At 40.1% G+C, this 25,536-nt stretch overlaps 3 protein-coding genes across 5 annotated transcripts; 2 read left to right on the forward strand and 1 right to left on the reverse strand.

Annotated features, from left to right (window-relative positions):
* Positions 1-528: 528 nt before the first annotated feature.
* Positions 529-19,102, reverse strand: LOC106656226 (protein dopey-1 homolog). Of its 2 annotated transcripts, XM_014377035.2 has the most exons (25): positions 18,857-19,102; positions 17,713-17,924; positions 16,829-17,106; positions 15,885-16,240; positions 14,980-15,155; positions 14,602-14,865; positions 13,870-14,217; positions 13,125-13,496; positions 12,177-12,679; positions 11,443-12,106; positions 10,145-11,369; positions 9,437-9,889; positions 9,047-9,357; positions 8,564-8,780; positions 8,076-8,477; positions 7,852-7,988; positions 7,615-7,771; positions 6,863-7,539; positions 6,577-6,788; positions 6,346-6,498; positions 5,863-6,058; positions 5,405-5,416; positions 5,039-5,206; positions 4,834-4,942; positions 529-2,663 (listed from the first exon to the last, which is right to left on the reverse strand). In XM_014377035.2, the coding sequence occupies exons 2-25, from the start codon at positions 17,793-17,795 to the stop codon at positions 2,454-2,456; spliced, it is 7,683 nt and encodes a 2,560-aa protein (XP_014232521.1). In that variant the 5' UTR covers positions 17,796-17,924; positions 18,857-19,102; the 3' UTR covers positions 529-2,453. The 2 variants fall into 2 exon arrangements, with proteins under 2 accessions (XP_014232521.1, XP_014232524.1); XM_014377038.2 differs by lacking the exon at positions 5,405-5,416.
* On the forward strand, positions 2,683-5,086 carry LOC106656228. 2 transcript variants are annotated; one of them, XM_014377041.2, is made up of 4 exons: positions 2,683-3,371; positions 3,914-4,179; positions 4,300-4,616; positions 5,007-5,086. In XM_014377041.2, exons 1-4 carry the CDS (start codon positions 3,293-3,295, stop codon positions 5,020-5,022), a joined length of 678 nt encoding a protein of 225 aa, XP_014232527.1. In that variant the 5' UTR covers positions 2,683-3,292; the 3' UTR covers positions 5,023-5,086. The 2 variants fall into 2 exon arrangements, with proteins under 2 accessions (XP_014232527.1, XP_014232528.1); XM_014377042.2 differs by having other exon boundaries at positions 2,684-3,371; positions 3,914-4,029.
* Positions 19,103-21,315: 2,213 nt separating the features above from the next.
* Positions 21,316-25,480, forward strand: LOC106656056 (mRNA-decapping enzyme 1A). The gene is made up of 4 exons (XM_014376693.2): positions 21,316-22,436; positions 22,554-23,132; positions 23,207-23,528; positions 23,604-25,480. Exons 1-4 carry the CDS (start codon positions 22,186-22,188, stop codon positions 23,868-23,870), a joined length of 1,419 nt encoding a protein of 472 aa, XP_014232179.1. The 5' UTR covers positions 21,316-22,185; the 3' UTR covers positions 23,871-25,480.
* The last annotated feature ends 56 nt before the right edge of the window (positions 25,481-25,536 follow it).

Genomic DNA, 25,536 nt, shown 5'->3' on the forward strand with positions numbered 1-25,536 from the left:
AAACCAGGGACTTTATTATTAGTGTTGTATTGTGAGTAAAAAAATAGTTGATAATGCAAGCCCCAATGGTTTTTGATTTTAAAAAATGCATTATTAAATACCATTAGATATTGACGATTTTTATATAAACGATGCAAGATTTACCAGAATTGAAATAAACTATTTTTATATAATTTAAAGGTACATGATTAAATGTATATTTGCATTCATAATTTTATCTCAATCTTTAAAATCTGATAGTTGTTGAATGGCAAGCTTATAATGTGGTATTTTGCATTAAGGCTGAATAATAATTTTACCATACGAACTTACCAAAATTAAAGACAAAATTTATGAAAATTATGAATAAGTCTATATTTTATCTTTTTTGCATTGAGCCATGTATTATACGTGACGAATCGATGATTTTTTTACCATTATTTGACTGATGGTATATAATAATAGTTATGCAGGCGTTTTTGCACTTTCATACTTATTCACAACCGAATGAGGAGACGATTGATACAATCTTAATTAATAAAAATTAAATAAATTTTAAAACGATATATTTCCTAATAAATGAAATCTAGGTAAACATTTCTACAATTGTATAATTCTGGGCACTTCTGATTTTTCGATTAAACTCAATTAAACGAAAACCTCTTTCATCTCATATCATTTATCATATCATTTATCATTAATCAACAAATACACTTGAAAATTTCTATCCAAATGTAAGTATCTACGAAGAAACTAATAAGTGTACGCTAAAACACACTTTAAACTCTAAAAAATCAAATCAACGAATACAACTGAAGAACTATTATGATACATAATAATAATCAAACCAAATAGAGTTCTCGTTTAATACAACCATACAATCAAACCAAATAGAGTTCTCGTTTAATTGACATCGTAATAAATAAGATATTGAAAATCAAAACGTGTTTGTAAGTGTATCTGTACAGTCAAAACACAATGTAAATAAATTTGTATCATACAAGTAAAAAATCAGTACAATATAAAAAAATTTATTAATACACGTTATTGGAAATCAAGTTCATAATTTAGTTTTATAGTTGTACTTTGAGTCAATTATGGAAAAAAAAATATTAGTATTCAGCATGTTCTATTCATTTATGTAATGTATATGAACAATACGCATGGAATTACATTTTTCACTTACTCGTCAGTCTCCGATAGCCAATTCATAATTTTTTCATATATACTTACTCACATATATACATAAATGCATACATCGAGCAAAGATTATAGTTCCTTTATGAAATGGCTACATATAAATATTTTGTGTACTGCCAAAAATTAATATAAAAGCAAGTGTTTTCACTTTGTGCATAGTATTCATTTTTTTCTCGTTTGAAAATTAATTTAAAATATTTCAAGCAAGTCAACTTTCATAACATAAACAAAGCTGAATTCAAAACTGATGACTAGCTGATGAGATTTTAATAAAAAACTTTTAATGAAAAATACATAACGAAAATCCTATTATTTTTTTTCGAATTTTAAATAAATCACAATACGGATTTATTACATGCTTTAGGTTTTTATGTAAGATAATTTAACAGATATATTATGTGATTTTATATTTAATTCTAGTAACACTATTATAGTATCACGTTATTTCCATGATGCTAAAAAAAACAAATATAATATATTATATTTAATAAAATAACATTAATGAAAAATATGTTTTTATGATATACTAAAATAACTATAAACAATACAGTAAATTTTTTTCAGCAAAAATTCTAACTCACAAGTTTAATTTTGCAATATATTTCTTTTTTTTCATTACTTAGCTCCGCATGTACTGTCCTTACTTTCATTCCATTGTATGTTTGTCTTCGTAGTATTACAAATAATTTACCTTACAGTAATATTTATGCTTCTTGCTCTATTGCCGTTAATGTCAGGAGTAATAGTAAAGATAAATGCTTTCGAATTCGAAATGTCGATAAATTTTCTTTCTTTAACTAGAGCTAATATTAAACCTCTTTTAAGCACTAACGTGTAATTCTTTACTCGATAACATATACTCAGTCGAAAAATAGCACAATTTGTCAATCAACACTTGCAAAGTCGTCTAAAATACTAAACATCTTTGTTATCACATTAATCTATGTACATTGACTTCATTTATCCTCACGCATTGACTTGAATTCAGGTAAGAGAGATAGAGTGTAATCTACTTTACAGCTATATACAAATAATTTCTCTAATTTTCAACATAATTCTACAGCGTTATGTCGGGTTTCTACGCAATATAACTGGTACTGCGCATTAACGGCAATAACACACTTATTTACAGTCGCATCTTTTGCAGTTCAGGTCCATTTGCACATCTGTCATTAAACATTTGTCATTAGACATTAGTCATTACAAATTAGCTTTCTTTTCTGTTCCGTTCAAACGAAGGCCATGAGCGAGGATGTAACGCTCGAACGCTCCCACTATCTGGCCGGCACACTGGGTAATTTTTCTAAAAAGTCCTGCTCGATCACGGCCTCGAGATGAGCGACGTTAAGATGAGCTTGCGATTCCTCGGGTCGACGACTCAGCGCTGTGAAGAAGTGCTGCAGATCCTGCAGCGATCGTATGTTCGACGAGGTGAGGAGCAGCTCACCAGGCGCCAATTGCGAAGGCGATTCCGTCTCTTTGAACTAAAAATGAAAATACTTGCATGAGTTTACGTAAAATCATTCTTATTTTGACGTTCGTTCCTCAAGATTTTGTTTGCTTATATGCAGATATACATTCGAAAAATCAACCGCAGAGTAGTTTTCAGAGTAGGCGGGAGAAACGTAGTCGCGACTTGGCCAAACTCCAGTCAAAACGCACGCTCGCGCGCGAAACAGAGAGAGCGGACGAGATCTTTATTTATAACTTCAGGTGTGCGAGTAGTCAGTAGTTAACATCATTCCGAATTACAATGTACTGTAACGTTTAAAACGCTTTAAAAAATCAGCAAAGTCAAGGGGAAAAGAAGGAACGATGTTATCCAGCCAAAGTTGGACATAGGTACGCGAGCTTTTATGCTACGCGCAATAACGAGCGAACAAATCATTAAACCGTCTTTAATGAGCCCGAGAGGACAATTGAATCAACTTGGTGCACAGCAACTCCGAGTGTTTATTCTTACGTGTGTCTGTGTCTGTGTGCGCGCTTCCAAGCAAGTGTATAATACAACATTATATATTACGGCTGAAGCTTTCAAGTATCCATCAGTAAGCACAGAAGAGGCGCGAGAGAGTGAGTGCGACGCGCGATTAGTATTCCGCTGACCGGCATAATGGATGGCACGACGTTCAAGGTGGTGTGCTGCTGCTGTATTTTCTTGCTTCTACAATTGAGCTCCGTGTCGGCCGTGCGTAAGTATTCGCGACGAAAATTCTTGCTTGCGTCAAATCTAATGCGAAAGAAATAACTAATTCTGTTCGTGAATACTGCTTGCGACAGCTTGTTCTGGCGCGAAATTCGTTCGCAATTTTTCTTGCAAACTGCAGAAATAATAAAAAATGATTGCGAATCACTTTCGAGTTTGTTTTTCTTGTAAAATTTTTCATTGACACTAGAAGTATGCAAGCGTACGTAGATTATTAAATAATTGACGATTTCAAATCGATAAAAAATGACATTTGAAAGAAGTTCGAGTTTTCACGCGCTAAGCGGACTAACGGCGCAACAGGTGGTGCGTGATTCATTTGTTAAAATCGAAACAATTTATACACTAGCACGCGAGCTAACTGTAACTTGTTGCAACGATAAGTCTATAGGCATGAAGAGACCGAGCTAAATACACGACGAGTTGGATAAAATATATCCGACACGCTACACATACTCACACTTCTGACACTAATGCACGAGTTTAATTTGAACGCACGTGTTGACTTTTCATGGGCACGCGACGCAGGCTACATCGACGACACGGATTACAGCGATTTCGAGTTTTACAAGGATCTGCCGGAGCATCAGATGGCAGCCGATCAACCGCCTCGCGAGAGCGACTTTTACATCGAAAGCGAGGAGGTAGCTAAACACCAACATCAACGCAACAGGCATGACGTAGCGACTAACAATGATAGAGATAGAATTATTAATCCTGCCGATAGTAGAGTGCCTGTAATATTGCGCGACGGCCAGCCCTTGACGATCACTCTGAGCGAGTTCGTCGAAACAGTAAGCAAATTTAATGAATCTGCTGCAACGATTTTTCGCTTATCACCGAGTGAATAATATATGGAAGCGAATGAGAGATAGCGCCGTAAAAAAAGGTTTAATGACGATGAAACGTTTCAGGCTGAAAAACAACCGCCAGCGGATCGTATTTATCGATACACCAAGCACCGCATACCGGGCTACGATTATGAGGAACTCGCCGGTGAGTACAGCAATGGCGAGTACGCGCGCAAGTATCAGCGCCAGCGCTGCGACGATCGATCGGTCTGGACGCACTGTCTGTGCCAGTTCACGTGCAGCCAGCCGAGCGTCGTCGACTGCTACACGCCCTGCGCCCCGGGCTGCGAGTGCAAGGAGGACTACGTCTACGACGAGAAGGCAAGGAGATGCGTGACGCCCGAACAGTGCCAGCCCGACGACGATTACTTGATATACCGATGAGTGCCGATTTTGAAGACATCGTCTTCTGTTTTCAGATTTGCATGCGTTAAAGATCGATTGCGGCTACTTCATTCGCGTTTTGGAAATCTCATTATCGGCTTTAGTTTTTGATATGTTTTTTTATATAACACATTTTATAACATTGATTGATAGTAAAAAATGAATAATAAACTGATGCGCTTAAGTTAAAGTCAATCACTTCTTTATACTCACTTTATAATCCATGAGTCGAGCTATCCTGGTTATATGCGGCACGTAGTCCGTGCTTTCGTCATTATCGTCATTGTCTGATCCATTATCACCAACAAAAGCCCAGCGATACCTATTTGTTCAACGGAATATTCAATTTACGTTCAATTTTAATTTTTTTTTTTTAACATATATACATTTACAGATCAATAATTCGGAGAAAACTTACATTTGGAATTGGGGCAAACGATGCGCTGGCAGCAGCAACGCAAGATCGAGTAGTTTGGCAGCTGCGAGTTGAAGTTGCAACCAGTGCGGATGACCGGAAGCCTGCAACCCGTTGCTGGCGTTTACTGCCCACGACGAATCCAACGCCGATAGTAATTTTATGTGAGAACTGATGAATTTGATCGTAATGCAAGGAAAAGTGAAATTAGTATTTTCATCGAATGAAGTTTTACAGTTCTGCTAGCTAAGTAGCATCTAAACGAATAAGAAACTTATACAAGACGTATGAATTTTACAATATCAAAAGTATGAAAAAAAACCCCAAAGTAAAAAAAATATAAAGCAGTTGGATGAAGATGACGTTTACCTGCTTTGACGGCTGCCATGACCCAACACCAATCAAAACAAATCATGTCGGCGTGATGAATAATCGCCAGCGATAATTCGTAGCGGCCAAACAGGGAGCGAAAAAATAACATCACATAATTAAGGATTCAATGTTATGAAGAGTTTTGTTAGTTGAAATAAGATTTGGATATATATCTATATTCTAATGATATCGAATTTTTTTCAAATTAACAATGAAAAAGTGCCATTCAAGTAATTTAATTTAAAAAAAGCATGGCTGTTAGAGACGTTTCACCTTTTTCATACAAAAAAGCACATTTATTCTTGTGCACAATCAATAATTTAGTAGAAAATCGATAAAATGTATTATTAATAATTAGATATATTTAGTTTTTGTGAATAGCAAAGCTTTTAGTAAGCAAGAGTTACATATTATACAGCTATATATTTATAGTATGAAAGTAATCGTTGTCTTACCCAAATTCTTCAGTATCAGTACTCAATTCTTGCTCTATATGTAAAAACACTTGTACCAATTCACTAACGATCACGGGCCAAAGCGAAGTTGCATGCTGCGGTGAAACGCGCAGCAGTAGCACCCGGAAGCAGAGGAACACTTGAGCTTGTATCGAGGGGATGACTTGAGGTAATCGGAGGCTGTCCGCTAATCGTTCTGTTGATAAAAAAATGACATCATTCATACATTTCTACCTTTAACGCAGTCGTTAAATTATTAAAATTTTTAGGGTCCAATTAACTTTACGAGTCTGCCAGATGAATGAAAAACATTCATATGACTCATTCGTTTGGGTGGACGAGGTGCCTGTTTGTACCCTGATTAGCAATTATAATCATATACCACATCAAGCAGAACTTTAAATTGCACAAGGCATGTTTGAAAAGAGAATGTCAAAGAGACAGAGAAATTTATTACATCCCATTATCTAATAAAACCATTACCTTGAATCTCTGGCATATATTTATGGTATTGGTCCATATCACTGCAAAGAATAACAAAGGCCAATTTTTTCAATAGTTGAGCTCTCTGTTCGTACTCTTGCTCTTTGGACGAGAAAATGCTGATGGTGCTGCTTTGAGCCACCGATACTTTGGCTACAAAATAAACAATTTATTAGTTTACGCCTCTTATCTGAATTTTATAATTGAAATTTAATTTTATTTTTAACGTACTCAATAAATCTCGGAAGGTTGTAGTGTCATGTGTCATTAAATTATCGATAATAGTTCTCCAGTAAGGTAAACAAGCTGGCGTCATTTGGAAAAAGGCTGGATCAAGAAGTAAGTCAAGCACATCTTTGCGCCAGGCTTTTCGAGTATATGGATAACTAGAGAGCGAGCTTAGCAACTGAGAGCAGGCAGTGAACGAAGCGATATTTTTCGTTCTGTAAATAAAACATTTCATCAGATTTTATCATGATTTCATCTATCTATCACTGATCATCAAAATTGAACTTACGTATGATTTCTCAGGTACGGAGTGACATTCCCCATAAGATTAGTTAGTAAAGTAGCGACGCGTTCTTTTTCCTGAGAACCGTAGCTTACGTCGAGCAGTGGGGCAAGAATTTCGGCAAGAATACCTTGAGCCTGCACGCTGTAAGCTGAATTCGGTGGTGTTCCCGGCATCACTGGTTTACTTTCCCTTCCGTCGCTTGAACTTTCCGAAACATCAAGCACGTCCTCACGAACAGCCAAATTGCGACGTAGCCAGGTTGTCTGTTCCAAGCATGCTCCCGCAATTTGCGAGCACGACTCAACCAACTTGGCTGTGATATCTTGTAAATCTCTTATGTCTTTTTTCTCTTGCATTGGTGGACACTTTTGCACGTATTCATTGAGAATGGCGAGCAACAGGAACTGAGCAGGAGCCGTGACTGAGAGTCCATCCTTCAGCAGTCCAAGCAACGACGCCCACGACTCGACAAGAGTTTGAGCTGTGTTATTTTGCATATAAAAGTACAATAATTCTAGCACCGAAACTTCGAGGGAAAAATCTTGCTTTACTCCTGTCACTGGTGGGGGTTGCTTTATAACTTGATGCACCGTTTGAACTAATGTATCGATTGGCATTACCCTGATAGCACTGACTAATTGAACGAGCACCTGCTGATTTGGACAAGCTTCGGGCAGTACCTGCAAATTTTGATTCAACGTTATCAAATTATAAAATTAATTTTCGTCTTCAACTTCAAAGAGCGTTATATTTACCTTTTTGATGTTGTTGGAGGGTTGCCGCCTTTCGTGCCAAGCTACAGCGACTGCTGCTAGGAAATTCACGCCATGATGAAACGATATAGGCGACAAAAGTTCCAATAGTTGGTGCTTAACTACTCGAGGACTACCAATGACGCATGTCACTTGCTCACTAGGTAAATCAAAAACAAACAAAAATCAATCGTCATCTCAAATGCACATCATGATGAGAAAAGAGTTTCGTTAACTTACTTATCCTTAGTCACGGCGACTGCTTGCCAAAGAGCTGATAAGGAGGCAATAATTCTCGGCAAATGACTAAGAGCAGTTTTTCTCGCGTTAAGAAGTTGCTCATTCGACATATTTTTGTCCTTGAGACCCGTTATTTCCTATTTATCAAAAAAATGTTAATTTTGAATGAAATATCATGAAATATCATGAAATAGAAAAATAAACAATTTAAGATAGCAACATACAGCAGAGAAGGGCGTCGGCATGAAGGCATGTATGAGATTGTTGAATATCTGGCCTGGATTTGCAACAGGCAATCCCGTCTGCAACGCATTATTCGGCTGATTGTAGGACAGTACCACCTGCTGCGAGCTGTCAAGCAAGCAGTAGTGTAGCAGGAAAGTCAGCGCTTCGAGGTGGGTGACTGCGTAATCAGCGGATAGACAACACTCAACCGAGGCGATGTCCTCTTTCTTGCGACCGGTTGGTATGCTATCGGCATCGACGTAGTACGAGGCTAGCTGCTCAATGTTGCAGCATAGCTGGTGCATCGTCGAGGTGACAATGGTCGTAAGAGATGCGGCCATAAACGGTAAACTCGATGTGACTAGCGTCATCCAGTACTGATGTATGTGTCTCATGTGCTCCTGTGCGAGTGAGGCGTGAAACAAAAAAAGATTGGTTTGGTACTTTTTGTAACAATTTTCAAACTTTATTTGGAGATGTTACTCACGAGTTTCAAGGCACTAAGTATACTAGTGATGAACATGGGTTGCTGGGGTATCGGTGCACCAGGAACATATTTTAAATTCTGACCAGTCAAACTAGGCATCGAAGCCGACGTGACAGAAGGACTGACAGGTTGCTGACCAGTACTGGCCATCGGCGCGGGCTCTTCGCCTTTCTGAAGACTGCATTGATGTTCCAGCATTATTAGTGCCAAAAGCAATCTACAAAATAAGAACAGTACAACGTTTAAAAAAACGAAATTTTTTTATGCTACATAATAATTCTTATATTTTTCATTAGTAAAAATTCAACCATCTCGTTAGTAATTTCAATAGCTAAAAAGTATTTATCCAAGAAAAAAAATTATTAATCAAACAGCTATGTCTTCTGAAGTCGAAAGTGACTGGGATGTTTTTTCATGAATATAAATAAATGTTTTGCCCAATTAGCCTGACTTATTTATTTACCAAAATCAAATTGAACTTACCTTAACAATTGTATTTGGAAGGCTTCAGTGTGGTCACTAGCTCGATATCGACACTTGGCCGTATCGTTTTCAACCACGGGATCGTTGAACTGGACGATTTCTTCAGTAAACGTGAAAACTTCGTCGCTATCTTTTTGGGCATTTTTCATGGCTAAAACACTCGATACGAGGCAGTGAAGAGCGACTTTTTGCACCTTGCATTTAGTCAGTAAATCAACAATGTAACAGCTAAAGCTCTTGCCGGAGTCACGGACTATTGGTATAAGTTCGGTAATTATGAGTGTCAATAATTCTGTACTTGCTAATTGAGCCTAAAATAGCAAGATACCAATGTCGATTAAAATAAATATTATAAAGTTTACTTTTGCAGGACAAAATTTAGAAATGTACCTGTCTGTTGCCAGATATTTCCTCTTGGGTAAGTTTAATTTGACCTAAATTCGGATAATAACTACGAGCATAATATAGACACACGCTTATGAGCACTTCGAGATACATGCTGCTGCGGTAGGAATTCATAAATTCGCAATTGGCCATATTTCCATGAAAGTTTCTGCCAAAAACGCTCTTTCGGTGCCTGGCAAGAAGCGTAATCAGGTCGGAGCTGCGAGGATTGCTGGAGATACCAGTGGTCGCAGCGGCGCATAGAAAAATTCTGGAATTAGTTACCAGTTGGTTACGAAGTACTCGCAGAGCATAAAGTGTGCGCTTGGAATCGTAGACCCCGCAATAAAGAAGCATGTGCGAGTGAAGATTGTGAACGCCCACGCCGCTGACGTTGCTGCTACTATTAATGTTATTGTTGAGTTTCGAGCTGTTGCTGGAGTCCACGGCATCGTTACTCTGAAAGAATAGAGAAAAAACAGTTTTGATTATCGCAATCGGATGTGAATTCGGAGCATTTAACCTTCTCACGGAATATAATTATGCTGCACGCAAGGATTACGTAAACAAGGCACGCCTGCTGCGCGACCGTGCTCGCTTGCCGTCTAATTTAACTAATGAGCGGCTAATTAACGACGCGCCGATATAGATATAAAAATATGTTCGCTCGTCAATTTAGTGCACATCCAGCGAGAAAAACACGCAAAAATTTACCTGTTTTTGATCGTCGCTCGGCTCGCACATCTCGACGACCTTGTCGACTACGTCGTTGAGTACTTCCTCGACAATGCTGACACTGCCCGCGTTGCTGAAAAAGTCCTCGGCGGCGGTGCTCGTTTCAAGGTCGATCTCTTCGTCGCCCATGGTCCAGCTAGGTATTTCATTGACCGTCTCGAAACTGTTGACTGAATCGTTCGGGTCATAGCTTCCTTGGGCGAATTCGTTGTTCATCACTTGGTATTTTCCTTTAATCAGCGTACCAGCTATTTCTCGCGAACTATTGCCCATCGTGAGTTGTTGCTCTTTTTTCCCTCTGGACTGCTGCTGATTCGTTTTGTTATTCGCAAGAATTTCTGGACTGTTTGAGGCCAAACTGTTCGTAAGGGAATCCAGAGACGCCGAGCTAACGTCACCATTGACTTTTTTCTCGATCATGCTCGTCGTGTTCGCCTTAACAGTACTGCTATTTGCCGAAGTGGATTCAGATGGCTCGAACAAACTTTCATCCAAACTACCCGTCGAGCCTTTGTTGAACTGAGGTTTTTTGAACCTTTTGGCACTACGCAGCACTTCCGCAGCTGCGGCGTTCATGCTCTGAAAGGCTTTTTTCACCGGTGTCATTTCTTCCTCGGCCGATTCGCCCGAATGATCATTTCCACCGTTGAACGAGAGTGGGTTGACGAAAACAGACATTTGTCGATTTCCCGAAATCACTGGAGGTACTTCTAATTCTCTCATCATTTGATTACGTTCGGTCACGTACTGATTTCCCTTGTTATCACTCATTAAAGTCGTAACGGCGAAAATACGCTTCACCCTCACGGGATTTATGATTGGTTTCTTCTTTCGACCCCCTCTTCGCCATCTCTTTTCTTCCGGCCTGTCCTGCTGACTATTACTTACATGATAAATCACGTTACCGTCCTCTGAACTTATCGCGTAGATATTGGCGGCACCATCGGTATCCTCCTGAACCTGTTCTGTACGATCCAGCGAGACATTGGGATCACTTCGGCTCAGCACAATATTGCTATGTTGAATGCTGACATGGAGCACGCTCAAACGACCGGTTGATGGATCGAGAAGCATCGTTAGCACTGGATTTAGAACTCGCGATATGTCGTTACGCACAAGGCAGTGTAGCAGCCACGATTGCGACTGTAACTTTAACGGTGGGTTGTCTGGGAGTTGCAGATTATCCAAAAGCTTCAACAGAGATCTGAAAAGTAATCGAGTGGCAAATGAAAATTACAGCCAGTACAACAATTTTCAAGAGATATTTCAGTACTTACTTATCGAAACCTCGTAAGTTTCCCCTTAATCTAGGATTCGCTTCTATTTCTCGTCCTAAATGCCAGAGAGTAGCAAAACGATTCAGAGCTTCAAGTCTTTTCTCCAAATTTTCTGTCATGAAGGCCGAACCGATGACATCCTCAACGGCGTCGCAGGAATCTTGCAACGTATGATGCAGTTCGTGCAGTAACTCGACACAACGAATTCGATATTTGTGAGCGGGCAATTCGCCCAAATGATGCCAGAGCGAGTGTGCCAATATTTGAAAAACGTTCGTGTAATCCTTCAGGTACGAGAAATGCCATTTTTTCACAAGAGGCACAATGACGACGGTAGTTACGCCTTCCCCGTGTGCTTGACTTGCCGAATCGCTGTGAGCCTTCGACAGAGCGACGAGATCGAGCAGAGTAGCGATGCTCGTGAGTTGAAGGGAAGGCTGTCTGCCAAGCCAACAGCTACAGACCACTAGCACCTTCAGCCATTGCGGTAGAGAAGTTTTGCCTCCACGAGGCTGCTCGTCGTAAGGATCTTCGACCGGTAAACCATTGCCAGGTAAAAAATACGTGGGAAACGTCGAGAGTTCGACGAAGAGAGCTGATGCGACTTTCAAGACTTCTTCCCAATCAGATTGATCCACAGATTCAATGTACAAATGCAAGATATCTGTTGAGACGTAAAAAACGCAGTGGTAAGAACTTTGTAACTTATAGATATATCATATAGGCATACTAACCGAGTTGTCTTTCTTCGGGCGACTGCGATTCTTGACTTATGAAACCTGAATCACCCAAATCTAACTTGGACCTCAACAATCTTTCCAAGTACCTGGTCCTTTCCTCGAAGCTTTCTCTGTTCGAAGTCACACGCAGACTCTCGAACAGATCCGACATGGATCTTTCCTTATCGAGTATTCTCTTTTCGACTAGTTTCACGTAGAACAGCTCGTAGAGTCGCAAGCACTTTTCCAGTATCGAGTGTTGCGCGTTGGCCGGCGGCGGTGCTCGAGACAGTAGAGAGTTAGCCGAGCCAAGGCTCTCGATGGTTTTCAAATCGTCCATGCTCTTGTTACGACTGAGGGTCGATCTTGCCTCGTCGCTGACAACGACGCTGATGCGGCTGCCATCGGACGAGATCGTGAAAGATTCGTTCAATTTTGACGCGCTTCTGCTCGACTTCCTCTTGTTTCTCTTTTCCATTTTCTTGCCAGCGCCGCTCGAATTCGCTCGACGACGAGGGCTGCAAAATCGAAAACATTGTTTGATAAAATAAAAAGAGTAAATTGATCTCATGGCGAACTCGCTTTTGTAATTCAATTTACGGCGCGGCAAGTTATCGATCGTCGCGTCAATAAATATTTGATTTATGATGAGTTACGAGCTGTACATCACATTTATGTTTTATTCGCACAGAAAAAAAACGAGGATGAAACGTGTATCAAAGTCGGCAAGTCATTTGATTTTTTCAGCCCCAAGGTAGGTACGCGAGCTTTAATTTCACGTTCAAGGCTCATCATCTCGCGTGCGCAGAAAATCAATGTCATATTGTATTATACCCCGCTGCAGTGGGCTACGCTTCTCTTCCTCGATGAATCATCATTTGTTTGTCATATAGCACCTCGTGTATATACCTACACACGAACGCAAACATGTGGAAGGAAAATGTGTCAAGTTCAATAGCTCACCTGGGACTACGATCCAAGAAGGAGCTGTTTAACGACTCGTTGGCAACTTGCTTATCAAGCCTGCTGTCCGATTGGCTCTTTTCCAATGGCACGGCGGCCAGGGCATTATCGATCGACGAGGACTCGCGCTCGCTAGCGTGGCCGTTGATCGACGCATCAATTCTGTTGTTGTTGCTGTAGCTGCTGTTGTTGACGCTCTCGAGCTCGGCGACGTCGGCGTTCGAGCTTTTTTCGTTGTTGCTATGGCCCGTCCCGGCCGCCGGTTGGACCCTCGAGAGGATTTTGCCGCACAACTTGAGACTGCTCGTTATCTCCGTCGGGCTAAGCTGCTCAATGCGGTCTGATAATTTATCGATTATGCCGTGAAAAAGGCTGCAAAAGTTTAGATGACACAATCGTAAATATTGCGCAAAGTTGATCAAAAAAAGTTTTTAAAAGCTAGTGCAATTTTCTCGATGGATTTCAGATGATAAGGTTTTGTTTTAAAAATAAAACCTTTGTTACAATTGATAATATTAATCTATGCTAGAAATCAACGAAACGAAGTTTTTATTTAGACCTTTCAAAATTTCAAGAATTTACCTCAATTTATCATTGATTTGCGATATACATAGCTTAATAATAATTGAGCTTCGATTAATTTTTATTGTCGCATCGAATCGAGTTTATCTTGCTCGATACGAGAGTGAGAGACTCACTTGCCGCTTAAAATACGTAGATCGTAAAGTCGATCGAGAAGACTCACCTCGGTAGATGATGGGATGACGTGTGTACGGAAGAGTCGAGCGATACGTTCTCGAGCAAGAATTCCGTCAGAGCGCAAACCTCGGAAAGTTCAGGGAAGCCGCTGCCAACGGCTTTGACGAGCGAATTGCTCGAGCTGCCGACGCTTCCATGTTTGCCTTTCTTGTTATGGTGGCTCACGTTGCTGAGTCTGTAGCGACGTCCTGGCTCCCGATCGCACGCCTTCTCGAACAAATAATCGCAATGGACCCATACGTATTGCGGCTCCAGGGTGGAGAACAGCAAATTGACCGACTTGACGACGTCGGGCGTTTGCTTCGTCGGCGTCGTGCAGGCGTTGTAAAACGTTCTGTGAAAAGACATGGAAAAATATTTTTTTGATTTGTGTAGGTGCGTGGGCGTGTTTTCTATTGCGGTAAAAAACGATTTGCGTGACGGAACTTCAAAGGCTGCCGGACACGCCTCTGTGTGCAGCGATTGATATGTACATCGCTCGAGCAAAGCAGACTGACGTCATTCAGGTGATTCTCGGCGATCGCTTCTTCTTCTCCTTGCATTATTTACTTCTTACCTCATCGTCTTCGAGTTTTTCGCGCGCGCCCGATACCAGATAAAGACGAATCCCATCGAGGCAGGAACGAACACGTTGGAACGCGAGTCGATTAGCGTTTACGAAACTCGTGAATGCAATTACAACCGAAGCGACGCGTTTTTTTTACGAGTGCGTACGTACCTGTAAACTTCGTAAAGTATGTCATCGAGAATTACAGGGCCAATGTCGGGCTTATCCAACAGCGACATCAATATCCTGTAGGGCTTGAGATCTTGTGGATTATCTAGGCAAACGTTTCTCAGCGTCGACTTGATGGCCTCGATCAGCATATCCTTGGAGTACACCTCGAAGTAATCCGCGGCCGTCTCGGTCGCCACGAGGTCCGCCTTATTCTTCAATATCGACGTGCTGACTTCTGTTCCCAATAACCATGCAAACAGTCGCCTAAATGATAAAAATAAAAAAAATTACACGAACACGATCGTACCTTGGCTCGCGTCAAAGCAAACAACTATGAATTTGAGAGAATGACTTCTTTTTTTTTCCTCCTCTCCTTACCTGTTCAAACTCATGTCGCGACGCAATATCGTAGCGAGCGCGGCCGTGAGCAGGACGACCATCTCGTTGCGCGACAATTGACTGTTGTGCATGGGAAAGCCAACGAGCATGAGGTCCAGTGCGCTACGCTGCACCAGCACCGTTGAATCTCGCACTCCGGCGCATAGGGCCGCGACCTTCGCAAAAAAAAAAAAATTTATCGATTTTTAGTCAGCTGATACGAGGTTGGCCGCTTGTACATCGGCACACAATGACTTATCGCGCGTGTAAACAGAAAATGTTATGGGCACTTTAAAAATAACAGGGATGAGATCACGAGTAAAAAAAACCTAGAGTTTTTTTTACTATAAACTTTCAAATCTGTAACTTGAGAATCTTATTATCTCACTTGCCTCCAGAAACGAAATCATCGATTTGGCGCGTGCATAAATACAGCGACACTAGGCATTACGTCACGCTTAAAATGTAATAATACAAGCGAAACAGAATCGCAAATTTATTTCCTGCGCTTTCATGCAGATACAGACGTGAATCAGCTTTAGGTGAAGTCTTATCTAGGCGACGAACGCGTGCGCGCGCGAGCTTATTCAATTTTTTTTGCTCTCGGACATCGACATACATAAGGTGTATCGCGCGCAGCTTTATCGCACTGCGTGCGTACTATATATCCTGCTACGTACAAACTTCGAAAGCATTGCAAAAATTTAAGTATATCAGCTGCTTAAAATTAGCCGTTGAATAGTCGTTAACGAACAGGCTTTTACGATTCGAACGTGATGAAAATGGGCGAGCGTTTATTAGTATATGCATTATTTTACGATCGAAATCTATGATACAAAAGGACGGCTCAAGTGCACCGTTTGTCGTTGCTATTATATTAATTAATATTCGAGCGAGAGCCGTACCATAGTGTTGACATTGGTGCCCATGATGTAGAGCTGATCCTCCATCGAGAGCTTCTTGTTGAAGTGCGACAGCGCGAAGGATATGGCGGGCAACCGGATGCCCGCGTTCGACGACAGACAGTCCCAGAGGCAGGCGTAAAAGTGCTCGGGACCGACGCCCTCGCACACCTTCTCCAGCAGCAGATTCGTCCGGTCGAAGAAGTCGGAGCCCTCCTCGAGGCCGGGCAGGACACCGCTCAAAAATCCGCTCAAGGCCGGCCTCAGTCGCTCGCCCAGCGGCACGAAGTGCGTCTCGTACACGGTGAGCAGCAGCGGCCGCACGTTCATCGCCGCATTGCCCAGTAGCGGAAATAGACCTTTGGTTTTTTTTTGTTCGAATAACATATATATGATTAATAAGTCTTGATTATAGTGTGCGCGTGGCGAGGCGTGCTTTGTTCATTATGTAGGTGTGCTTTTCATCGATTGACGATCGAGCGCGCGCGCGCCTACAAGTATATAAGTCGTCGGAAGTCGTTGTCGTCGACGTCGTCTTGTGTGCTTGCATAGCGGAAAAAAAAGAAATAAAAGACTACTGCCTTTTCACTTTTGTTCGTCGCGTTGAGTTTTAGCACGCGCGCGACATTGTGACGTAAATATTATAAGGCTGAAATCGTTCGAAATATTATATACGCTCGGGCGGTCAAACACGCGTCTTCTTTGTTTTAAATCGTCGACTATACACAAGTCTCGTGTTTGCGCAAGGTTCAGAAGCTATCACGTTATATTTGGTTTGCGCGATTAAAAACGCGAAAGTTGGAAAAGGAAAAATTTATCGTTACTTTACGAAATTGTAAGTCAAAAATAAAATTAATCAAAAGAGCCAGTGTAATTCCGAAGGCAATAATTGCGTCAATCGGGTTCTCATGCGTTAGTTCTCATATCTATTGAGATTATCTATTTACCTGCACTGTAAATGAATAGCTCATGACTCAATCTATTGGTTCCCATGCATTTGAATATAATATCGTAGGTTTCAAGGGCTTTCAGATGTACTCCAGGTGGTAATGCGGGATGCATGCATTGTGCTAGACGTTTTGATATCTTGATCCTTCTTGGAATAACTGGAAATTTCATATTACTATTGAGCACTTTATTGAGCTTCCCAAGAGCAGATATCAAATCAGCCCACTCGCTAGTATATTCAAAACTCTTGAGAGCCTTGTCCACTGCAGAGACATAGCTGTAAAGGAAAATATAGTTGTGATATAATATCTTACAACAATTACTAGTGACATAATTAAATTTGCAAGGAATTTTTTACAAGACTATTGCTTTATGTTTTCCATATATGTATTGATCTTTTTTTTCTCATAAATAGCTCCTATTGTTCTTAGTTCACAGAAGACACTTTAATTGAATTTAATGCAACCATTACATTGTAATTAAGAGAACAAAAAAAGATTTTATTTGTCTTAAAATTGTTAATATTCCATAGAAACCAACTTTTTCATTCTGAAGGCAGAAAATATCAAAGATAATTTTTTTTAAACTTATTTAATTTCTTACCCAAATTTACTGGTATACTATTTTTTAAAGCAAAATGATTACGGTACACTTATTTTGTAATCGTATTTGCTAAATATAGATCACTATTATGATAAAAAAAAATTGTGTACTTAGTTTTAATTATACATATGAATCAAAATTTCAACATTCATAAAAACCTTGTAAAGAAATTGCTGTATCATCAAAATAATCAAATTAATTAGATATTTTATCAAGCCATACTTTGATATGTCATTGTGACCTAACATCAAGTGATGAAAATTATATATATCCAACTTACACTCTGTATTTGGAGTCCTTCATCAACTCGTACTCTTCCAGCGCAATGGAACCCATATTGCTAGGTTTTCTTTCTAGACTCATGGCAAAGTGTTTATCCAATGATGTTGCAATCGAAGACAACACTCACTCACGCGAGCCTAGATCTTGGAGCACTAACATCTTTTCCAGCAGTGCATCATCTAAGCATCCATGTAAAACGAATTCATTGATCTGCAACAACGCATGCACAAGTCACATTGAGAAATAAATAATCAGCTTCATAGATTGTTTACACATGTTTATAATCATGGGTAGCAGAAGTCAAGAGAAAAGAATTGACAGATGCACAAATCAAAAATAATGAGTATCTCGCAAGAATGTAAAAGAGAATGCGCGACAGACGACAGAACGTGTTTTATATACTGCGAGATAGTATCAAGTATGTGCAACGTAAAAAGGTACAAAAACTCGCGATCGCCAACAGACTGTACTTTTGTAAACTTTGCGCTGCTGCTGACTGCGGGCGATCGCAGCTTGGGAAGCACAGCACAATAACACAACACTTGCTAAATTGCCTATAGCGCTCTAAGCCTCTGACCAGTCAATGTCAAAGTCGCACACGTTAACGTAATATACGTTATAATAATAGGCGTGCAGCCATCGACTCGACGTTGACGTAGTCGTCGTCGCACCAGGGGCTATATTTCAATGTAGTGTAACGTCGTCGATACAATACGAAGCATCATAGAGCTATAAGCTTCAACTCGACATCTTCATCGTGACAGTCAATGTGTGCATATCGAGCACGCGTGTGTGTAACGAGGTATACGTAGCGAGATTCGTGTCATCGTACCTGGTCGCGAACTATCCTCGTGTCCCACACGCGTTCACTTTACGCACAACACAACGCATGCAAATGCAACAGAAACAACAACAATAACAAAAAAACAGAACAACCGACCATACGAGGCTTATTATTTCTGCTCTAGTCTCTGCGCCTCGCGTCGAATGGCAGAGCTTCGACTATTTTTCACGCGCAACGAACTGCAGAGCTTGTCACGATATATAAACACACAAGTGCTCTGCCACTGCTTCATACTTTTATATTGTGGCACACACACACGTACACACAGATGTAGAAGTACATACGCTATGACAGGTACCTGTATTATGTATAAGTGCAACAATAAAAACCACGACGGGCTATATATTCGCTGCTGACACTATCCGGAGTGCGGTTATAAGTGCAAATGCACGTACGTTTTGTGTGCTAGTATTTGTTTTGCTGTATTAAAAAATAACTGCGGCTGCGGCTGGCTGATATATAGTTCGGCTTTCGCATCCAGCGCACGACTAAAACTGGAATACGAGAGCTGTGCGACTCGTGCCTCCTGCTTACAGACAAAGTGTGTTATATATATACAAAGCCTTATGCTATATAGTCGCGCACACACACGCGCGACTCGCGATTGTAACAGTCTGCTGCTGTTGAGCTCTGCTCCGATCTTTGCGTGTGTATACGTATCGTGCGCGCGCGCGCGCGAGCGTAAGCGGGTTTGGGTGAATAAAACATGCTATATAACAGCAGTAGCAGCAGCAGCAGCAGTCATACGGAGCATAGACGGCGCGTACTACACCTACGCAGTCCGCGAATGCATATTGCATATATATGTGCTGCATCAGACAGCAGCAGCATACCGTATGCTGCTGCTGGGATTTAGATCGGACAGCAGATGCTCGAAAGAAGAGAGTCGGAGCTATTTTTCCACGCGCACGTACACCTCGCAATATGTTAAATGGGTGTCTTTTAATAAGAGTATTGTTGAGCATTGACGCGCGCGATTATTTATACGCACACTTAAGGTGCGCGCGATTGTGAACCAGATATCAGCTGTTCACACGGACATCAGCTGTATACTTAATGTCATTGACGCGTACAGTACATTTACTACCTTCAGAGCGCGAATAAACCACCGCACGGTGAGAAAGAGTTGAATCGATGCCAATTATTATATTAATCCACGTGCATAAAAAAAATATAAGTCATCTCGAGTAGTTTTAACTTTTTTCTTTGTATCGCACGAGTGTGACTCGGCTCTTCTATTATGTTGGCTCGCCTTAAGACGCTCGGGACAGACTCAATATCTTATCACGCGAAAGGAAGATAAGTATACTAATAAGTAATATGCGTGCTTAGCGTGCGTATACGAGAGCTGCGAGAGATCTACGATGCCCCAAAGAGAGCCGCACGCCGTGTCTGGCTCGACGAATTCTTATAGTTGAGAGAGAACACAAAAATTTTATTAGCACGTGCATTATCACGTGTGTTATCACAACCGATGTTTTTTTTTCTTTCGTTTTTTTATTGATGATAAATAATGGTACGTTAGGAACGGTTTTTTTATTCACGTACGCTCGCGGACCGAAACGCAGCCACCGAGAGGAAAAATCATTCGCTTTGTAATTAAACATCGAACGATTTGAATTAATAACGTTTCTCTGAATTAAATCGGAGCTCTCGAGACATGCGAATTTTAATGGCTCTTAATGTAAAAGATTAACCAGAAAGACGCATCGAATTGCGGTTAATGCGATGCTCGTTACAACAGCGCGCGCTTTGGTTTAACATTTTTTCCCTCTTATTATTTTTTTTATTTTTATGCATGCGATATGTCACAATTGCGCGCGAGTATTTACATACTCATACTGTTTGGTAAATTGATAAGCGCGCGCCGCGAGCTCGCGCAGATTAAATAAACGAAAATAAAAAAATACGACTTTTTTGCACTTTCTTCGCAAATCAACACACGCACTGTTCGCACAAGCAGCTTATCATCGAGTCGATACGAGCGAGTATAACGTACCTATAAAAAGCACAGAGCTCGTTGTGTGCCACTGGTTTCTTTTTCATTTCGAATAAGGCGAGTTTTTTTTTCGTTCCTCGTTGCACCCCTTTTCCGATGCAACACAATTGCACACGCGTGTATGAACTTTTGCGTAATACACCCACTGGCACCGATGTTTTCAATCGCAGTTACCTGATTGCGTCTAATCGAACGTAAATTACTCGTTTAAATCGCAGGCACGAATATAAAGTGATGATTCATACGAACGAAACTTATAATGTAGGCCGTGAATTTCCAATACACCGTGAAGATTTTTTAGGGTTTCTCCCATCTCGCTTCACTTGTTTGACGGTTATTTATAGCCATTGTCAAGATTCGGAGTTTCCCGCGCTTTTCGAATCGCCGCTATTGCAAAAATTCTCGAAACGAAACAAGTGATTTTCGCTCATCAGTCCAAACTGCACTGCCACCTGCCGCAGTATAAATACATTCAGCTTATGTTAAAGGGTACCGTGACTGTCACTTACAATCTCATGGTTTATCCTTATTTACACAACTCTGTCTGCGGTTCTCGTTCGCGCGAATCGCGACTCACGAATCTTCGTTAATGCTCCGACATTTGCCATTGTAAAGCGAGCCTGATCTGCAATGTACAGCTTGATCTGTGCTCCAAATATGCGCGCGCAGATGCGAATTTCATCGAAGCTCGCGAACCCAACAAGCCAAAACGAGACAGAAGATGATCGTTGTGCGCCGAGCCGCCGAGCGCAAAAGCGAATCTCTTTGTAGATCGTAGACTGTTCGCCTCTGTCTCTTTGTGTACGCTTGAGAGCTGTTTTGTCAGTTGTGTGCGTGTGATATATACATTCATATACGTTGCTGGTGTAATGGCGATCGTCGTCGCAGCCTCGCGAAAAGTAACAGCAGCTGCAACAGAAGCGTAACATACAAAAGTCGCCCTCGTAAGTATCGTATGCGCGAGAAATACATCGAGAGGACCGAGTTAAATATTCGACGCTGCAGTTCTCGCACACACAAGTGGTAGAGAGTGTTTGTTGCGGTGGTGCGTCTGTGGGTCTCGAGTGCGCAACGGCGGAAAAGATTGCCTATTACGATTCGTACAGCGCATCTATTTAGCGCGTCTGCAGCCTCTGTTAATGTTGGCCAAGCCAATATTATAAGCTTATACATAATAAGTCTGTGTGTGTGTTCGCGCTGTGCCTCGTGTGCCACTATAATACAGCACACTGAGGCAAACAAAGCCCGAAGCTACGCAGCAACAGCAGCAGCAGCAGCATCGCGTTGAATTATCGCCGTTCTGTAAAGTCGAGAGACTGAAACGGTTTAACTATATAAGTGTAAGCGATACCAAGATCCGATTAATTTCGAGACCTTGTCGTCGCGCTTCATAAATTGATAAGCTGGCTAACAAAAACAACAACACGTCGTCCCGAGTGGCATCGGGCCTGTCGCGGACGTCCAATCAACGGACCCCATCCGCTTCGGCTGCTAACTTGAACAATCTGACGAATAGAAACAAAAACAACAACAGCAACAGTAATAGTAACAGTAACAACAACAACAGCAACATCAACAATTCCTCGTCGGGACAAGCCTACGCTACCCCGGTTTTTTTTAAAAACAACATGACTTCTGTCAACAGCTCGGCCTGTGCGCCAGCCAGCGCGGGCTCCTCTGAGTCGGATTTCCGCATGAACATTGCTGCCCTTAAACGCGTTGATCCCTATGTCAAGACCATCATCGAGACGGCCACACACGTCGCCCTCTACACGTTTAACGGCGAGAGCAATGAGTGGGAGAAAACCGAAATTGAGGGAGCTATGTTTGTGTACTCGCGTATAGGAGAACCCTACAATAGCATAATCATCATGAATAGGTGAGTTTCCTTTATTTCTTTAAAAAATTATACTTTATACCTTTATGATTTTCTTATTTAAAACAAATAGTTTTGTGCTGTTTGAACATGGTTTTAATAATTTATTTTTTTTTACAGACTAAACACTCAAAATCAAGTGGAACCAGTTACTCCAGGCTTAGATCTACAACTTCAAGAGCCATTTTTATTATACAAGAACTCCAAAGGACATATATATGGTATTTGGTTTTATGACAGAAATGAGTGCGTAAAAATATCGTCTGTGTTGAACAAACTTGCAAAAGAATCAGACTCTTCTAACAAAGTTATACCAAAAAATAAAAAACCAGTTCAAAAGAAAACAAATAACGTTGACATATTTAGCATGTTGAGCAAAGCTCAAGAAGATTATAATTCTAACAAATCTGGCTCATCAGATAAAGTTAGCAGAAAAGCAGATCCTAAATCACCAATGAGTAATGCAATTGGAGAATTGTCTGGGGCATTGAATGCCATGGCTATGGCATCCAATGTGGCTCCAGATGTGACATCAAAAAGTGTAATGGACTTCTTTGCTAAAGCTAAAGTAAACCCTCCAGTGGCCCAATTAATGTCTCATCCTGCAGCTCATACTGTAGAAAATATAGAAAAACAGCATAGATCTAATACGCCTCAACCGGCAGCAGGCGCGTCTTCAATGTCATTAAACAGTACAAGGTAAATATTTAATTGAGTTAATCAAGGTTACTAATTTATTAGCCATGAACTAATTATATCTTTTATATTCACAGTTGTGAAGAATCAATTATAGCCAAGCTTCAAAAAAAAGCAAATATTGCTGCATCAAATAAACCAACTCAACCATTAACATTAACAGAGTACGCTGCAGCTAAAACACCTAATGTTGCCGATAAATCAGGACGAACTGATGACAATCATACCTCAAGTTTTCTCAGGATACAGTCTCCAAATGCTATAAATTCAAACGCTATGCAAAATAGAAATAATGTTAGTCTTAATAATTATGGCGAAGGATATGACTCTGTATATCTAAAACAAAATACTTCATTGCCGAGCCAACTCTATGATCCAGCTTATCATCACAATTCTACGGTAACTTTTAACTGAATTTAGAACCTTAGCATTCAGGGATTATATTAAATTCAATTATTACTTTTGTCATTACAGTATCCTCATGATGATTTGGTGAATGCCCCACTTACACCTAAATCCTCAACCTTGACTTCAGGTGGCACAGCTCCAGCACTCATACCTCCGGGTATGTTTGCTGCATCTTCAAGTCCAGCAACAACAGAGTCTTTCCTGCGACCAGTTGAACCACTGACAAGAAATCAATTACTCCAAGGGTTTAATTACTTGTTACGTAATGATCCGGAGTTTGTTAACAAATTACATGAAGCATATGTGAAGTCTTTCAGCGAAATACTTTCATAGATTTGAAAGTATTCAGACGAATCTTAAAAACTCACCCACACCTGTATAAAGTAAATCGCGCGTAAAATTTGCATGTACAGCATTCCTGTTAGAACGCGGATGATCTATTGAATAGGAAAAGTGTGGCTAGAAAATGTGAAAGGTGAAGTGCGCTTTAAAAACAATAACGAACAGCGAGAAAGGTATTCATCACTGTCAAATGTGTTTTTATTTTATTTTTATTAGTGTTGCCCTTTGAAGAATTTTAATATTTGTGAATGGCAGACTTTTGGCACTTGAACTTTTGCACGTTCTTGCAACATTATTTTAGATTTTAAAAACAAATCGAGTACTTTAAGCAGTATTTTTATATTCTGGTGTGATCTAAAGCAGCTTTGATAATAAATCGACATTTAAGACTCGAGTGTCAATGATATACACTTAAATCGTCAATGATATAAACTTGCAACACTAAGTTAGTGCGCAAGTCCGAAAGAATATGATTAAATTTAGCAGAAGCAGTGCAAACGTCAGATCATCGAAGGGTTTGCAAAAATATATAGTTACGCGATTTAAATCTAAAAACAATCATTGTAATCTCGCGAATCTTTATGAATGAGCGAAAATGACTTTGTTTTTTTCAAACTGGTGCTTTAAAAAGTGATTGACGCAATGTACTTACAGAAAATCAAGTACTGAACAACAGAAATTGTAATTTTTTTTAACGATGTAACGACCTACATGGTAGAACTACCCTTCGTATCCTTATATTGTTATTAGTGTGATCGTTATGACGTGCGTTGTGCTGCTGCTCTTTGTGCATGTCCAAGAGTTATTAATATTAAAAATTTAATGAATTGTATAAAAATAATCCATGTTAAAATGGAAACATACAGCAAGTAGATTATTATTATTATACTGATTAAAGAATACGAGCGATTAAGATCCTACAAACGCTTGAGTTGTGAGAAAGAATAACAAATAAAAGAACACAAGATTTCGTCAAGAATAAAACTTGTATATATTGTTTGACATTTTTATCTTGTTTTTTCATCTCTTTTAATTAGCCGAACTACTCGACATTTTACGTAAAGTAGGACATTTTTTTACATTATTCGCGTTATACAATCTATGTAGAATAGCGATACTCAGTTAATACGTAAATTAATTTTATTTTATAGTAAATTATTATCGTATTATCACAATATTACATAATTTTTTAAATGGAATACGATTAAAAAATGGTACATGCTCGACAATCGTAACATACATCATGCGATGATCTCAACTCTTCACTAGACTCTCGTGTGATATTTATCGATGTTTAAGTGATTCAATTGACAAGTTGTCATTATTTCAAAAAATATAGAGTTACATTTGTTTCTCAATGGTTCAATTTGAGAGAGATAACAAAATCGTATAAGTTTTTCCTCGAGCCTGTAAGGCAAAAAAAAAGACAATTCGATGAGCGTCGATCAAAAACTATGCAGTCAACATCGAAGCAAAAATCATTTTTTCATTCACTCGACTCATATAGTGCTCTTGGACTCTTTCTCAATAGCTTGTAATATTTGTAATGTTGGAAGTACAAAATTCATTTGATCAAATAGATTTTATAAGAAAAAGACCAAAACAAGTTGTTTAGTTATTTCATTTTCATATATAAGAATAAAAATATAGTATTAGT

This window comes from Trichogramma pretiosum, unplaced genomic scaffold (assembly GCF_000599845.2).
Source record: "Trichogramma pretiosum strain Unisexual culture from Peru unplaced genomic scaffold, Tpre_2.0 scaffold4, whole genome shotgun sequence".
Classification (NCBI taxonomy): Eukaryota; Metazoa; Arthropoda; class Insecta; order Hymenoptera; family Trichogrammatidae; genus Trichogramma; species Trichogramma pretiosum.

Excerpts from the sequence above, each read along its gene's own strand:
- LOC106656056 (XM_014376693.2), top strand. The coding sequence starts at position 22,186 with ATGACTTCTGTCAACAGCTCGGCCTGTGCGCCAGCCAGCGCGGGCTCC. Across the intron at positions 22,437-22,553 it reads AGCATAATCATCATGAATAG|ACTAAACACTCAAAATCAAG; the intron begins GTGAGTTTCCTT and ends TTTTTTTTACAG. Across the intron at positions 23,529-23,603 it reads CTTATCATCACAATTCTACG|TATCCTCATGATGATTTGGT; the intron begins GTAACTTTTAAC and ends TTGTCATTACAG.
- LOC106656226 (XM_014377035.2), bottom strand. The coding sequence starts at position 17,795 with ATGAGTCTAGAAAGAAAACCTAGCAATATGGGTTCCATTGCGCTGGAA. Across the intron at positions 13,497-13,869 it reads TCATCCCATCATCTACCGAG|CCTTTTTCACGGCATAATCG; the intron begins GTGAGTCTTCTC and ends AAACTTTTGCAG. Across the intron at positions 7,989-8,075 it reads TGCCGACGCCCTTCTCTGCT|GAAATAACGGGTCTCAAGGA; the intron begins GTATGTTGCTAT and ends TTTGATAAATAG.
- LOC106656228 (XM_014377041.2), top strand. The coding sequence starts at position 3,293 with ATGGATGGCACGACGTTCAAGGTGGTGTGCTGCTGCTGTATTTTCTTG. Across the intron at positions 3,372-3,913 it reads GAGCTCCGTGTCGGCCGTGC|GCTACATCGACGACACGGAT; the intron begins GTAAGTATTCGC and ends CACGCGACGCAG. Across the intron at positions 4,180-4,299 it reads TGAGCGAGTTCGTCGAAACA|GCTGAAAAACAACCGCCAGC; the intron begins GTAAGCAAATTT and ends GAAACGTTTCAG.